Source organism: Kryptolebias marmoratus, linkage group LG14 (genome assembly GCF_001649575.2).
Source record: "Kryptolebias marmoratus isolate JLee-2015 linkage group LG14, ASM164957v2, whole genome shotgun sequence".
NCBI lineage: Eukaryota > Metazoa > Chordata > Actinopteri > Cyprinodontiformes > Rivulidae > Kryptolebias > Kryptolebias marmoratus.
Window position 1 is genome coordinate 16,638,759 of NC_051443.1, and position 13,963 is coordinate 16,652,721.

Here is a 13,963-nt window from a genome sequence, read left to right on the forward strand (position 1 = left end):
ACTTTCCTTCCCATGCCCAGGACCGCCCTTCAAACGGCTGTGCGCGAGCGCACCGGGATCAGCCATTGGCTGCGGTGCGCGCGAGCTCGTCGCTGATTGGCTGTGACCAGAGGTAGGCTTTATTTTGAGTTGAGCTTTTGTTATTACTACGCCGCAGAGACGTTATTCATAATGCCTGGATATTATATCCCTCCGCCTAATCAAATAGAGCCACCTCACAGCCCCCCCACACACTCTTATTGAAGGAAAAATACACATTTTTAACACAATTAAATGATACCTTCTCTCTGAAATTATTAATCAGTTATGCAAATCTTAGTCACTGAGATGAAATTTAAATTGCCTAACAAACAGCTTATTATTATGCTACAATACAGTGGAATACAACAACACCTCTGTTACTCTATGAAATAAAAATAATAGAGCTCAAATGTTTATATTGTTAATAAATTGCGTCACAGCAATGGTGAAGTTGTTTAGGTTCCCTATCATTCTGTTACTGTTTGTGCACATTTCATCTCATAACGAGTTAGTTGTGTACACCAAACATGGAATTGTTATCCTGTAATTATATTTAAAAACTTGTTCAGCTTGTTTTCTTGTACAGCTACAACCCTCTATTGGTTCATATTTCCCACACCACGTGGGAAGTACAACGTTAAAAGCACATTTGGATGCACTGTATATATGTTTATTTGTTGTTTTCTTTTTACTAACCATCCAGGGTTTTCCTTTATTTGGTTTCACCATACTGAAAACCTCTTACATGTAAACGAGGTTACTTTAAAGCAATAACATTGGTCAGTATTAGGTACAAATTGATTTTTTTTTTACCACTCTATATGACCTTTTGTTGTACATTAACTTTAAAAAGATTTCTTTCTTATTCACATTGATTTCTCGCAGCTTGTTGATGCTAATCTTACGTCCAACTTCTTAGTCACATGAAACTCGGTTTCTGCAGAGTCATTTATCTCCGGCCTGCCTAGACATGAACCCTCAACTGGTCGTCATCTGCAGAAACTCTACCTGCGATTAACCTGGAAGACGCCGCTGAGCCGCTCTGGGATTCATTACGTCTGTCTTAGATTTTGCTTGTTTTGTTTTGTTTTTCCCTAAAAGACAAACAACAAATGTCCTCACATCAGAGGAATGGGCTCCTTCTGTCAGTCAATCCCATATAAGGCTGAGGGAACCGAGGGTGCTGATGGTGCTGTAGCACCCTCCTTTATGGATGACGAGAAATAACAAAAAATATAGCAGTACAAAAGCAATGAATATTCTATTATTCTTTATTCTACTAAAAGTAAAAATGTGTAACAAAGAGGGGAATGACACACACACTCTCCACTTACAGCTCAGCTAAGTCTGTTTTTGTTTTATCTCACATGGTCTGACAACTGATCTCCCTTTTCCATGCTGTTGCAGACGTCCATGACTATTGCTGTTACACAAAAACGTACACATCCGTGGGCTCAGCGAACGTGCCGTCGCTTGCCAAGCTCGCCGAGCGGCTCCATTCTGCTCTTTGTCTTTGGGCGATGATCCCCTGCCATCCATCGTCCCCCGTTTTTCCACGTCTCTGCCTTCGGCGGTGTCCGTATGCATGTGTCAAAGAATCTGAAGGGCACGTTCAGCTCACGAAAGCCCCGGTTCTGGCTACGGGAAGACAAAGGAGGAGACTCGAGGACCTTCAAGTGTCGGGGGTGTTAAACCAGATCTGAACTGCAGCGGGCGGACAATTGCAAACAGGGGACTGGAGTCAAACAGGGATTCTCTTGAGAACATATTTCCTATAAATACATTTCTATTTTTTTTATTCTTCCGATGCAAACTGAGTTTGAGCTGTTCTCCACAAATCAGCAGCTTGGACTTTGGTTAAAGTGTGTTTGAAAGACTATTGTTTCATGGTTTTGGAATTTCTATGTGAAGAAACTGAGAGTGCAGTGTAAAACAGACAATTTTTTTTTAAAAAAGCACATTTTATTTCCCAGATGTGATTGGCCTCTAAATATAATTAAGATCGCATTCAGCAAAAATTCAGCTTTTGATTTAAAAAAACACCTAAGTCTTTACATTTCTTGAAAAAAAAAAGAAACCTGGCCTTTATTCAGTATTTGGAACAAGCTGAAATTAAAATTGGTAACTTAACAGCTGTCTTTAGGTTCATTGTTATGTGTTCATGTCTTGTAGACTCTTTCACTTTTGTTAGAGTCGTTAATTTTATTACTGATCCTGTGCTTTTATTCCTCTCAGAGCTTTTTTTTCCCATCTCTTTTGGCAAAAACACAAACATGTGGGAGTCTGTGTGTGAGGATTAAGACAGGATGAACTGATGTCTTGTTGGTTTTTGTCCTCTGTGTGTTGTATTCTGTCCGTTTACAATCCATACATTCATTCCATGCATTCTTTTCTCTATACTTTATACAGTTATGTTTACAGCAGGGATGGGTCTGGAAAGAGTTTAAAGTTAACAGAGCTTCTCAAGAAAAAAACATACAATATATTTTCTCATCTTTGCTGCTGTAAAAAACCGTTGATTTATATGTTGTTTCTGTAAGTTGTTTAGAATATGAGTGTTTTTATTAGGCGTTATAATCATCAGGTTTTTTTTTTCTAATTTCTAATCCATACTTTAGGCTGAATCTTTTAACCTGATGGTAGGAAATATTAAACGAAAGTGGTTAAACATGTTACAGCAGATTTTCACAGAGCAAACCTGCAATCGATGTGCAGAAGCAGTTCAGTTTAGTTTTCCAACCCATGTGGGCCAAAACAGAACCTTTAGCAATTAACAGAATCATAAAGTGAGGAACTGTTTCTACTAAGTTATGTGTTCTTATATATTGTGCATATAGCGGCATTTTGGGGCCATTAGGTTTTATTTTGCAGATTTTTGTGTCTACCTCTCATTAATACTTGCTGTAAGGAATACCAAGGCTTTTTTGTTGTTTTATTGCGCTATTTCTAAAACTCTTTGCATAGTAGGAGAATAAAAATGAAATCTGGTTGACATTTTTTTTTAACAAATTTACTTATTTTGAAGCATTTTATCAATGGGATACAAGCGACTGAGTCTTTCAAAATGTTATCTTTCTGACTTGTATAACCCATGGCATTTTGCTCATGTCAAACTGCACACAAAGAAGGATGCTGTCCTCTTCCAGGGTTTAATACAGCTCTGCTGAAGAGCTAAAACCTGCATACAAACAGTGGCAAACTGGCTCCAAAGAACTTCTCCGTTTAGTCCTTTTGATTTCAGCGTTTACTAAAGATCACATCCTTTTAAACAAAAACTGATCATTAACTGCCTTGAAACCACCAAAGGCTCCAACAGGCAGGATCCTATTAGTTACACATCCCATTAGTTCTGCAGCAACAACCAGTGGCTGGTTGCTGGCAGCCAGTGCAGCGTTAATTCTGTTACATGACAAACCAACATATCCGAACAATAATACCAGATCACAAGCTTAACATCAGATTCCTGCTAAAATCCGAAACAAAATCCTGACCTGCGATTTAGGGAACACATGTTTTAAATCCGTGTTAATGCTGTTATGAAATTCAAAAAGCTCCAGAAAACCAAATTGTACTCATTTGACACATGAGAAAGAAAACCATCAGACTGTCCCAATAAATAAAGAGTGCATGTCTGTGCACCAACTCTATTTATGTATGTATACTATAAAATAATCATTACAGATGAAGAAATAAAGTATGTTTAGTCCATGGCATCTCCATATTTTGTCTTCTGGGATCCTTGTGATTCCTCTGGTTGAGGTACTGAAAGACAAATATAAAGAAAACAAAATATAGAGGAACAGCTGCACTCGGTTCTTATATAATCTATCATCACAAAGTAACAGAACATGTATTGATGAATTTAATTAAAAAAAAAAAGCCTAGGATTTAAAATATATTTACTCCAATAGAATCCAGTTTCATTGTATATTTAATCAACAGGGATCATGAGAATCAAAGACAGCGGTCCCACCTGGTGGTGGCGATCTGTCTGGGACTTTGCCGGTTTCGAGCAGCAACCAAAGATCCGAGCATTTCTGTGTCTCCCGGCGAGTTATTGCGTAACTGCCCAACGAGGACGCCACTGAGAGAGGACAGGGGAGAGGTTATGAGCGAGGCTGCAGAAAAAACCCAACACGCAGAGTCCATCTGTTTCTCGACGCATTTCAAATGTCTGAACTGTCACCTATTGAAATGAGCAGATTCCACTGAAGAGGATAAGGGAGCTTCCTCTGCAGAACCTTCTGAACGACAAAAAAACCTGCAACACCTGCAACAGAGGCGCAGACAGCGTTTCAGTCTCACATTGGGTGGCATGGGTGCATTTTTAAATTTATTTTGTTTATACATACTTCCTGTTGCAAACTTAATTTGGAAAAGATTATTTTTTAAGTGCTTTATGGAGGTTATAAAAAAAATCCGACTTGTACCGTTCTCTTTAACTGGGCTTATATTTCAAACATAAAGTGAGTTTAGTACCATCAGTTTTTGTTTTTTTGTAGTACTAAGCTCTTAAATATGCACTATACTTGGTGATCAGAAGTTAATGAACCACAAAATAAACTACTATACTACAAAATAAAACACCTCAATGAAAACAGTTCAAGAATTTGAATAGTGTGCTGTATCTATGCCAGGGTTTCACATTTAAAGATTACAGCTCCCTCTAGTGGCATGTGTGTGAATGAGAGGGAGGCAGGTGGAACAGTTAGGATACAAGGAGCAGAGGTCACAAAGGTGCAGAACTTCAAGTACTTAGGGTCAACTGTCCAGGAAGATGGAGAGTGTGGTAAAGAGGTGAAGAAGAGAGTCCAAGCAGAATGGAGTGGATAGAGAAAAGTTTCAGGAGTGATTTGTGACAAAAAAGTGGCGTCAAAGGTCAAAGGAAAGGTTTACAAGACAGTGGTGAGAGCAGCTATGTTGTATGGTTTGGAGACAGGAGACAGAACAGGAAGTAGCAGAGCTGAAGATGTTGAGGTTCTCCTTGGGAGGGACGAGGATGGACAGGATTAGGAATGAGGTCATCAGAGGTACAGCACAGGTTGAAGGACTGGGAGATAAAGTTAGAGAGGCCAGACTGAGATGGTTTGGACATGTGCAGAGGAGAGACAGTGGGTATATTGTTAGAAGGATGTTAGAGATGCAGCTGCCAGGAAAAAGAAAAAGAGGAGACATATGGATGCAGTTAGAGAGGACATGGACGTAGTCAGAGTGAGGACAGAGGACAGAGTTAGATGGAGGAGGGTGACAAAGAAGAAGCAGCTCCCTCCCTTTTAGTGGCAAACAGTTTATTAGTTCAAGATAGTTTGTTTCATTCTTATGTCTTTCTACAATTGCAATAAAAGTACTTGTACTTCAAAATAGCAAAAAAACTCAAGCAGCACAAAAGACAGTAAAGGACAAAAATATCATTACACAACAAAAATCTAAATAAAAAAATAGGATTGTGGTTTGCAGTAAGTTCAGGAACCAATTTAGAAAAATTAACATTATATACATTAATTTCCAAAGGACGATTCGCCGTACTTCATGATTTTAAAAATAACATTACCCAGTATTAAGCTTCCAGTCCCCTTCATAAAGGCGTGAGACTGACAAGCAGCGTAGCTTTGTAGACCCTGAAAAACAGACAAAAACTTTACAGAAAAGCAGATTTTACTTCATGACTGAGGCTCCAAAACATCACCGTGCATTCCTCTGGTACATTAGAAAAGTGTCTTTGTGTACAGCAGCTGGATATCAGTCTTGCAAAGTAAATGTCCTCTAAACCTTTGCAAACTTCCGACAAAATAAACAAACCAACAACAAATTCTCACCGGGTGTTTCGCCGCTATCGCGTCGTCTACTTTTGTCAGACCAAGATTAACCATGTTGTCAAGTATTACAAAGCTGAAAGTTGATTTTTAAAAACCACATTGACTAAAAATCACATTGACTCTCTTCAACACTGTTGCTGTTTGCACTGTTATGAAACACTTCCGCGTTGAAGACAAAAAGCGGAGAAGAAGAGCGGTCTGTTGGAAGCATTAGCGACATCTAAAGGTAGAAAGGTGGTACTGCATGATGAACTGAATAATTTGTTGAAGGACGGTGCATCTATCAGGTCCAAATTAGATTTGTTCTTGTTTTTGAAAGACATGACTTTCTCATACTCTTCAAGTTCGAATTAGCTCAAAGTGACAAAACTACACCGTTCAATAAAGGATGCTTCAATATGATGAGAAACTAAGAGGTTCATACCTCCCACAGGCCAAGTTAAAAAGATTCTGCAGGTGATAAGAGCCTAATACATTTAGCAGAGTATAGTTTTACCATTTTATGTTTACTCATATGCATTTCAACTGGAAATATTGAACTTTTTATGCAAATTATGTGGTATTTAGCTACATTTAAGATATATTAGGACTGAAGATTACATGACTGACTCTGAAGATTTCCATTCATTTTGCTAAATGACGTTAAAATGATTTAATTTTAATTTTCAGCATTCATAATAAGGCCCTTGACTTTTATTTAAAACCAGACTGGGACAGTTCCTTTTTCTTAATAGATACTTGGAAACAGACAATAATAATAAATTTAATCGATATAACTTCACTCTAATTGCTTGCCTCTTTCAATACTGTTTTTTTATTCGTGAAATAATTTTGTATTTGTTTGCCTAAAAGCATTTTTTGTTCGTTTTGGGGAAGGCTGTCTTATTACGCTGACCGGAAGATGGCAGCACGGGGCCTCCCTTGGCCCAGTCAGCCGGAAATTGAACACGCGAAGAAGAAGATGAAACTTCCTGCGCATGAGGTTGGCGGGTTGTTTGTGGCATGTGAATGTTGGACGTTTTTTGTTTAAATCTGCCGCTGAATTGTCGAATACAAACTGTTGTCCAAATAAGTCAGTATCACGCGGAACATTTTCAGCCGGGTAAAGGAATGAGTTAATTTATAAAACTTTAATTTTCCGCTCATTTAGTTATTAGCTTGCATGCTAAATGATACAGTTATGCCGCTAACCGGAGCTAACGTTGGCTAACAGACTCCGAGTCATTCGTGTTGAGTTCACTGATGATAAATCTCCGGGTTATCTGCATTTGTTTGCTTTATTTATTTATTGTGTAAGTTTTTCTCTACAGATAAGTAAGCGGTGATTGTCTCAGCTATGCCGTCCGCCTCTGGACCCAGCAGCCCTGCAGCTGCGCTCGCAGAAGCTTTGGACAACTCTGCACGTCTGATAGACAAACACCTGCAGGATGACCGCTGCTTTCCTGACCTGTCCGAGCTGCTCAGCGTCCCTTCACACAGTAAGTCCCATGTTTAGGCTCAACTGTTTACATTTGTAGCTCTCACTGTAATATCGGTAGGGTGAGGAACAAGAGCAAGTTTAAATGGTTAGTTTTGCACAATCCTGTAATCTTTGATCTTGTTCATGAACATTGGAGAATGTTGTGATTGCTGTGATTTAATTGTCCATTTTGTTGCCAGACATGCCGTCACTCTCCGGAGTGTCGGATATGGACTACCCTCTCCAAGGACCCGGCTTGCTCAGTGTACCCAACCTCCCAGAACTCAGTGCGGTCCGAAGAGTCCCTCTGCCACCGGAGCTGGTGGAGCAGTTCGGCCGTATCCTTTTATTCACCTAACCGAACCTTTCAGGCAGACCCAGATGTTCCCATAATGCGCCGCTTCTTATTTTGCCAGTTAAATCCCAAGTTTCAGCTTAACCATTTATCTTAATAGATATGCAGTTTAACTGCATGATGGGAGTTTTCCCTGAGATCTCCCGAGCGTGGCTCACGATTGACAACGACATCTTCATGTGGAATTACGAAGATGGGTGTGTATCTTTTATATTATTAAATATCAGTATAATTATTGTGTTCACTTGTCTGAAATGAACACACACTTCACTTTAATGTAATTTTTGTTTTCCCTACATTAATTTGAGCTTTTGTATACGTTAAATTTGTACTCACGACAGCTGTCTTTACTTCTCGGGTGTGTTCTTTGCAGAGGTGATGTAGCTTACTTTGATGGCCTAATTGAAACAATTCTAGCTGTGGGTCTTGTTAAACCAAAACAAGGTATGACCAATGAACTAACATCAATAATTTTTATTAAATTGTTCTTTTTTTTTTTATAAATTGGGGTTGTTTTTGTCTTCTCAGGGATTTTACAGCCACACATTCACTACCTCTTGGTGTTGGCCACTTCTGTGGATGTAGTGATCCTCGGCCTCAGCTTCCCAAAGGGTCATGTTGGTGAGTCATTCTTTGTTAATGGGGCCATTGCATTTCTTAGCAGTTTGACAATTATTCTTTAGAAAGCAGAAGTTTCCTTTTTTTTTACAAAATTACCATTTTGTTATTGTGGTAAATCCTGTCATTAAGTTTCAAGAAATTAATCAAACTTTAATAGGAACAACCAAAAGCTAAATGTTTCAGTTCATGTATTAAAATATGACCAAGCAAGCAACCAATTTCAGTCAAGCAATGCCAAGTCACAAAGACTCTTATTTTCTGTACAAGTTCATGTCATAAATTAATACTTTCCATACCTGTGTGTGCCACTTTTATTAACATCCAAGTGGATGTTGAGAAAAGTTAATAAAGTTTGTGTCTGTGTTTTGTTTTAGGGCTGAACGACAGCATGTCTGGTGGGATGCAGCTGCTCCCAGACCCCCTGTTCTCGATCCCCACAGACAACACCTACATCCTGTCCATTACCTCCACGGACCTGGGACGCATCTTCATGGCAGGAAAAGATGGCTGTCTGTATGAGATCGCCTACCAGGCAGAGGCAGGGTGGCTCAGTCAGCGCTGCCGGAAAATCAACCACTCAAAAAGCTCCTTGTCCTTCCTCATCCCCTCTGTGCTCCAGTTCTCTTTTTCTGAAGACGGTGAGAGGAGGATACACACTTGTGTATGGGCGGGAGAAGCGTCACTGATCTGATTAAACCACTCCTGAACGTTTTCTTGCCTCTGTTCTCTACAGATCCCATTGTGCAGATTGCAATCGATAATACTCGAAACGTACTCTTTACACGCTCTGAGAAAGATGTCCTACAGGTAAAACGCGTATCTGGTTATCAAGGTAAATCATACATGTAATGACCATCAGGAGCTGAAGTGTTTTTTTTTTTTTTTGGTTTGGTTTACTTTTCAGGTGTATGACCTGGGAGCTGATGGTCACGGTATGAGTCGTGTGGCAACAATGTCCCAGAGTTCCATAGTAGCAGCTGCAGGAAACATCGCCAGGTATGTCTGTGCTTTTTCGTTTGTTTGACGTGTGATGGACTCCGCTCACTGTGAAGTAATTGTTGCCCTCCTTTTGTTTTTCCCAACTCTATTTTCAGGACAATTGATCGTTCTGTGTTCAAACCCATCGTCCAGATCTCTGTCATTGACAGATCAGAGTCCTTAGACTGCCATCTGCTTGCTGTCACTCATGCAGGTAAAGATTAGCAGCTGGAGCATCAAAATAATAGTGTGTGAAATACATTGTTTGCGTTGTCTGACGTGGTGTTTTTTGCAGGTGTGCGTCTGTACTTCACCACCACACCTTTCGCGCCTCAGCATCAGAAGCACATAGCGGTTCGCCCGAGCCTGCTTGCTTTAGTCCACATCCGTCTTCCACCAGGGTTCTCTGCTTCTTCCACTTTGCAGAAACCCTCGAAGGTCCACAAGGCTCTACACAGCAAAGGTAAGAGACCGGGGGTGTCAGACTTTAACCTTTTGAGTTTTGTAATTACCTTTCATTCTGACAAATCTAAATCCTACAGGTGTTCTGCTCATGGCTGCTTCTGAGACAGAAGACAGCGACATCCTGTGGTGCATCAATCACGACTCCTTTCCCTTTAAGAAACCCCTGATGGAGACACAGGTTTGTACATCAAGTCAGGAAGCCTCTCAGTAAAACAGCTGCTTTTCTGCAGGCCAGAATCAAACTCTGAAACATGTTACAATATGCCTCTCTTTCTTCTTTGTTGCGCTGCAGATGATGTCTAACGTTGATGGACACTCTTGGGCTCTTTGTGCCATCAATGAAGAGAGGCCTCCTAAGATTTTTACCCCTTTGAACAAGGAACAGATCCCCATCACTGATTCACCTGTGGTTGTCCAGCAGCACAATATCCCTCCGCAGAAGTTTGTCCTTCTGTCTGCAAAGGTTAAAGTCACAACTCATCGCGTTGCTCAGTTTAATTCTGTTCTGGCGTGAAAAGAGTCTCAGACTGTCCGTTGTTCTTCAGGGAAGTCACATCTTTCAGAAACTGCGGCCAGTAGACCAGCTTCGATACCTCCTAGTCAGCTGCGCCGGAGGAGAAAGTGAGGAGATCGAACGCTTCTTCAAGCTGCACAGGGTACAATACGTTTTATCTTCACATCCTAAGCATGTAGTCTTAAACTTGTGCATGGCAGATATACATAATTATTGGCAACATGTTGCACTCACCAACCTGTAGGACAGTTCAGGCACGTTTTCCACACCTACTTATAAAATGTATTTTAACGTTGCCCTGTTTGTTCAGGAGGAGCAGGCTTGTGCCACGGCATTGATCCTGGCTTGTTCCAGTGCTGCTTCAGACCGAGAGGTGTCCCAGTGGGCCACCAGAGCATTTTTCAGGTCAGATGGGGACTTTTACATTCATATATTCATGGTTATTTACATTATGAGCAAAACTAATGGCTGTTTTTGTTGTTGTTGGGATTAGATACGGAGGAGAAGCACAGATGAGGTTTCCTGCAGCCATGACAACACCCAGTACCGTTGGACCTGTGATGAGCTCTCCAGCACCTGGTACTTCAACAAATAATTTGTGTTTATTTGGCTTAATGTGTTCACAGTGAAGACCTGAAGCCTCATACTGCATCAAGTAAATAGGGTATAAATACTAATCTGAATGTTTATTTGACTATAAGATCAAGCTTTCCTTTTCGGTTCCATCCCCAGGTATTTTACCCCCTGCGTTAGCGACACCGTTCGCTCCCATGCAGTCCGGGTCGGCCCCGATCACGCCCATGTCCGCTGGCCCAGAGGTGATCTTCTCCGGAAAACACAACAGCATCTGCATCTACTTTGCTCGCATTCTCGGGTAATTAAACACAGTTTTCTGGGTCATAGCTTAAATCTGTAGGCACATTAATATTCCGCGCCCTGGAGGCTGGTGTTGACGATGTTCTTTAACTCCCTTTTCCCGTTCGCTGCGGTCCCAACTCTAACAGGAATATCTGGGATGGAAGCCTCGCTGTAGAGAAAATCATAAGCAAAGGAAATCAGGCAGTCAGTATTGTAAGTATCACAATGACATTCTAATTACTAACCTGAAAAGAATAGGTAGTTTTCTAAAATGGAACAAAAAATTCAATCTGTAAATGATTTGAACCTTTAATTAACAAATACAGGAACAAAAAAATTATATATTTAGCTTCTTTACGAATCAGCTTCATTGTATTTTTATAATATAAACTAATGTAGAATTTGATGGCAGCAACATAATGTAAATCAGTAATTTAACAAAGTATTAATTAGTTTTGTTGCATATTAGAAAACTTTAGTTTTTTGGGGGGAGAATGTGGTTTGCTTATTTATTCAAAGCACTTGAATTCAGATTATTTTAAGGTTTTATTCTCACTGCTTGTTTCGTTTGTCTGCACAGTTGGAAAGCACCATCGGTTCATTAGAGTTGGAGTTGGTCCTTCTGGAGCTCAAAGGTTTACAGGAGTTCCTTGACAAAAACTCTCAGCTCAGTCCTTCATCTCTTGGTGCTGCGAGGTAAAAACTCAGCTTCTGCTAGAAATGTTTGACACTGTTAAAGCCTTAATGGTGCTTTTCTGTAGCAGCAGGGTGCAGGGAAACCCGTCCCGTTAAGGTTTTAGGACAAAAAGCATTCTGTGGCACGCCTTTCCACATCAACGCTTGTTTAAACCCTTTGCTTTCTCTTTGTGATGCTAGCTACAAATTATTTAAACAACCTTTTTCAACATCCGCTTTAAATTTAGGACCCTTGTTTGTGGGTGGCTGTGCAAAAAAAGCAGAGAAATTTCTAATAAAAGGTCCTTGATGCAGGATATTTAGTTGTCTAGCAAGCCTCCCCATTATTTTTCTGTTTTGTTTTGTTCAGGATGTTGTTCACATGCCAGTAGGGCTGGGTGATATGGCCTAAAAAAAAATCTCGATTTTTTTCATCCCAAATTCGATTTTCGATTTTAATCGATTTTCATCCTTACTTTGCTTTCTTAAACAGAAATAACAAATTACAGACAATATTTTCAAAACCTTTTATTTGAATCATCCCTTGACCTTAACTCAAAGTGCAACTAAAAGCTATAAAACATGCTTCTTTCTTGTAAAACAAGATGCCAGGTCCGTCCAGCCATTGTAAACAATGAAAATATAAATAAAATATTTGCAGTTTCAAATAAACGCAATAAGCTAATTTGAAAATTAGTGTAAACAAAATTCAGTCTGTTTAAAACGTGACGGCGTCTGTGATGGCTTTCCACCGGGCACTCGTCTTGTCGTAGCAAAGGCAGTTTGAAAATGATTCTCCTAAGGTAGCTTGTCTTTTGGCAGTGCTTTTTGGACTGCTGCTAGCTTGAGTTTGTCGCAAAGAGTAGCATCTCTCCCTCTCCACAGAGTGCCTCTGTTTCAAGTGTTGAAACAAGTTTGTCGTACTCCCGCTTTTGCTAGCAACAACCTTCAAACAGATTTTGCAGCGAGCTGTTTGTTGCTCTAAGACCGAACCAGTTCCAGATAACAGAAGACACGGTGCCTTTTTTGGGAAGTAAATCCTCTTTGGTAGCTTCCATATTGTCATGTCGTGTGCGTCTCGAGGGACAGGCGGGGCGGGGTGAAGTGAACTCCGAACTACGGAAGCCCCAAAGAGTGCACTCGGAGGAGTAAAAAAATCCTGATTTTCCCAAAATTGAATCTTTATAAAGAGAAAATTCGTATTAATCGATAAAATCGATTTATCGCCCAGCCCTACATGCCAGGTGTCGGCACAAGTGTTAGACTACCACAAAAGAAAGAGGTGGGTCAACTAGGAGAAAGAATAAATTTAAATGAAAAAATACTTTGTAGACATATTGGTTCACTAATAGAAAAGCACAAAGAACTTCAAAAAGTGTCCTGTGTTCTGCTTCCTGTTAGTTTCAGCTCCCCTGCCAACCTGCAGCAAAGGCTGCTGGGATTCATGCGTCCTGATGGAGCCAGCTCTCAGCAGGTCCAGCAGGAACTCCAGAGGAAATATCACAGTGAGTTCTGAACTCGTATATAAAGTTTGCAAACAAGGAAAGACGTATTTACTTTGTATTCAACACTTTCCACTAAGCACCGCTATCTTTTAATCTTTAAAATTGATGTGTCTTGATTGATGAGTCTTTTTTGTTTCCGCATCCTTTTTTTTTTCTAGCCAAGGCTCAGGTCTACGAGAAAGTGTCCCTGCAGGGAATCCAGCAGTTAGTGCATCGCTCTTATCAAACCCTGGCGCTGTGGAAGCTCCTCTGCGATCATCAGTTCAGCCTCATTATGTCTGAGCTGCCGAAGGTACTTTTTGGATGGCGAACAGATGCTTGCGTGTTTCTGCAGTAATGCAAAAAACCTGCTGCTGCACGAGCGCTCATTGCATATTCTCCTTTTTCCTTTTTTTTGTTTTTACAGGAGTTTCAAGAGCAGATGAAGGGGGCGAGTTTTAAGGACGTAGTGATCCGGGGCAGGGAATTGTCTGGAGCGCTCATCACGGGGCTTATTAACGCCTACATCAAAGATAATGCCTCTGTGGATGCCATCAGCAACCACCTGAGGGACCTCTGTCCGCTGCTGTACAGCAGCGATGACAGCACATGCTCCAAGGTACACACACATCCAAAGCGTAATGAATGCATGAATTTATCACGGCTTTATTGGTGTCACCTTTGTAATATTATTTAATGTCATCTTTTGTGTCTCGT

The 13,963-nt window shown here is 40.5% G+C and overlaps 2 protein-coding genes across 3 annotated transcripts in view; one reads left to right on the top strand and one right to left on the bottom strand.

Moving 5' to 3' along the window:
- Positions 1 to 2,535: 2,535 nt before the first annotated feature.
- tmem141 (transmembrane protein 141) lies at positions 2,536 to 6,020 on the bottom strand. The gene is made up of 5 exons (XM_017435736.3): positions 5,838 to 6,020; positions 5,573 to 5,639; positions 4,208 to 4,291; positions 3,995 to 4,105; positions 2,536 to 3,783 (listed from the first exon to the last, which is right to left on the bottom strand). Exons 1-5 carry the CDS (start codon positions 5,889 to 5,891, stop codon positions 3,722 to 3,724), a joined length of 378 nt encoding a protein of 125 aa, XP_017291225.1. The 5' UTR covers positions 5,892 to 6,020; the 3' UTR covers positions 2,536 to 3,721.
- Positions 6,021 to 6,746: 726 nt separating this feature from the next.
- Positions 6,747 to 13,963, top strand: part of nup155 (nucleoporin 155) — a 12,784-nt gene continuing 5,567 nt past the window's right edge. Inside the window, exons 1-22 of one of the 2 annotated variants that reach the window (XM_017435762.3) lie at positions 6,747 to 6,819; positions 7,148 to 7,315; positions 7,497 to 7,634; positions 7,752 to 7,848; positions 8,025 to 8,095; positions 8,180 to 8,272; positions 8,647 to 8,910; positions 9,006 to 9,079; positions 9,177 to 9,268; positions 9,367 to 9,464; positions 9,546 to 9,713; positions 9,793 to 9,893; positions 10,008 to 10,178; positions 10,261 to 10,371; positions 10,540 to 10,634; positions 10,723 to 10,808; positions 10,962 to 11,103; positions 11,234 to 11,300; positions 11,668 to 11,783; positions 13,164 to 13,267; positions 13,426 to 13,559; positions 13,674 to 13,865. In XM_017435762.3, coding sequence (XP_017291251.1) covers positions 7,174 to 7,315; positions 7,497 to 7,634; positions 7,752 to 7,848; positions 8,025 to 8,095; positions 8,180 to 8,272; positions 8,647 to 8,910; positions 9,006 to 9,079; positions 9,177 to 9,268; positions 9,367 to 9,464; positions 9,546 to 9,713; positions 9,793 to 9,893; positions 10,008 to 10,178; positions 10,261 to 10,371; positions 10,540 to 10,634; positions 10,723 to 10,808; positions 10,962 to 11,103; positions 11,234 to 11,300; positions 11,668 to 11,783; positions 13,164 to 13,267; positions 13,426 to 13,559; positions 13,674 to 13,865 — 2,556 coding nt within the window. In that variant the 5' untranslated portion in view covers positions 6,747 to 6,819; positions 7,148 to 7,173. Of the gene's footprint in view, positions 6,940 to 7,147; positions 7,316 to 7,496; positions 7,635 to 7,751; positions 7,849 to 8,024; positions 8,096 to 8,179; positions 8,273 to 8,646; positions 8,911 to 9,005; positions 9,080 to 9,176; positions 9,269 to 9,366; positions 9,465 to 9,545; positions 9,714 to 9,792; positions 9,894 to 10,007; positions 10,179 to 10,260; positions 10,372 to 10,539; positions 10,635 to 10,722; positions 10,809 to 10,961; positions 11,104 to 11,233; positions 11,301 to 11,667; positions 11,784 to 13,163; positions 13,268 to 13,425; positions 13,560 to 13,673; positions 13,866 to 13,963 lie in introns of both variants that reach the window. The other variant, XM_017435760.3, reaches the window with a different exon arrangement.

Excerpts from the sequence above, each read along its gene's own strand:
- tmem141 (XM_017435736.3), bottom strand. The coding sequence starts at position 5,891 with ATGGTTAATCTTGGTCTGACAAAAGTAGACGACGCGATAGCGGCGAAA. Across the intron at positions 5,640-5,837 it reads CGATAGCGGCGAAACACCCG|GGTCTACAAAGCTACGCTGC; the intron begins GTGAGAATTTGT and ends TCTGTTTTTCAG. Across the intron at positions 4,106-4,207 it reads GAATCTGCTCATTTCAATAG|TGGCGTCCTCGTTGGGCAGT; the intron begins GTGACAGTTCAG and ends GTCCTCTCTCAG.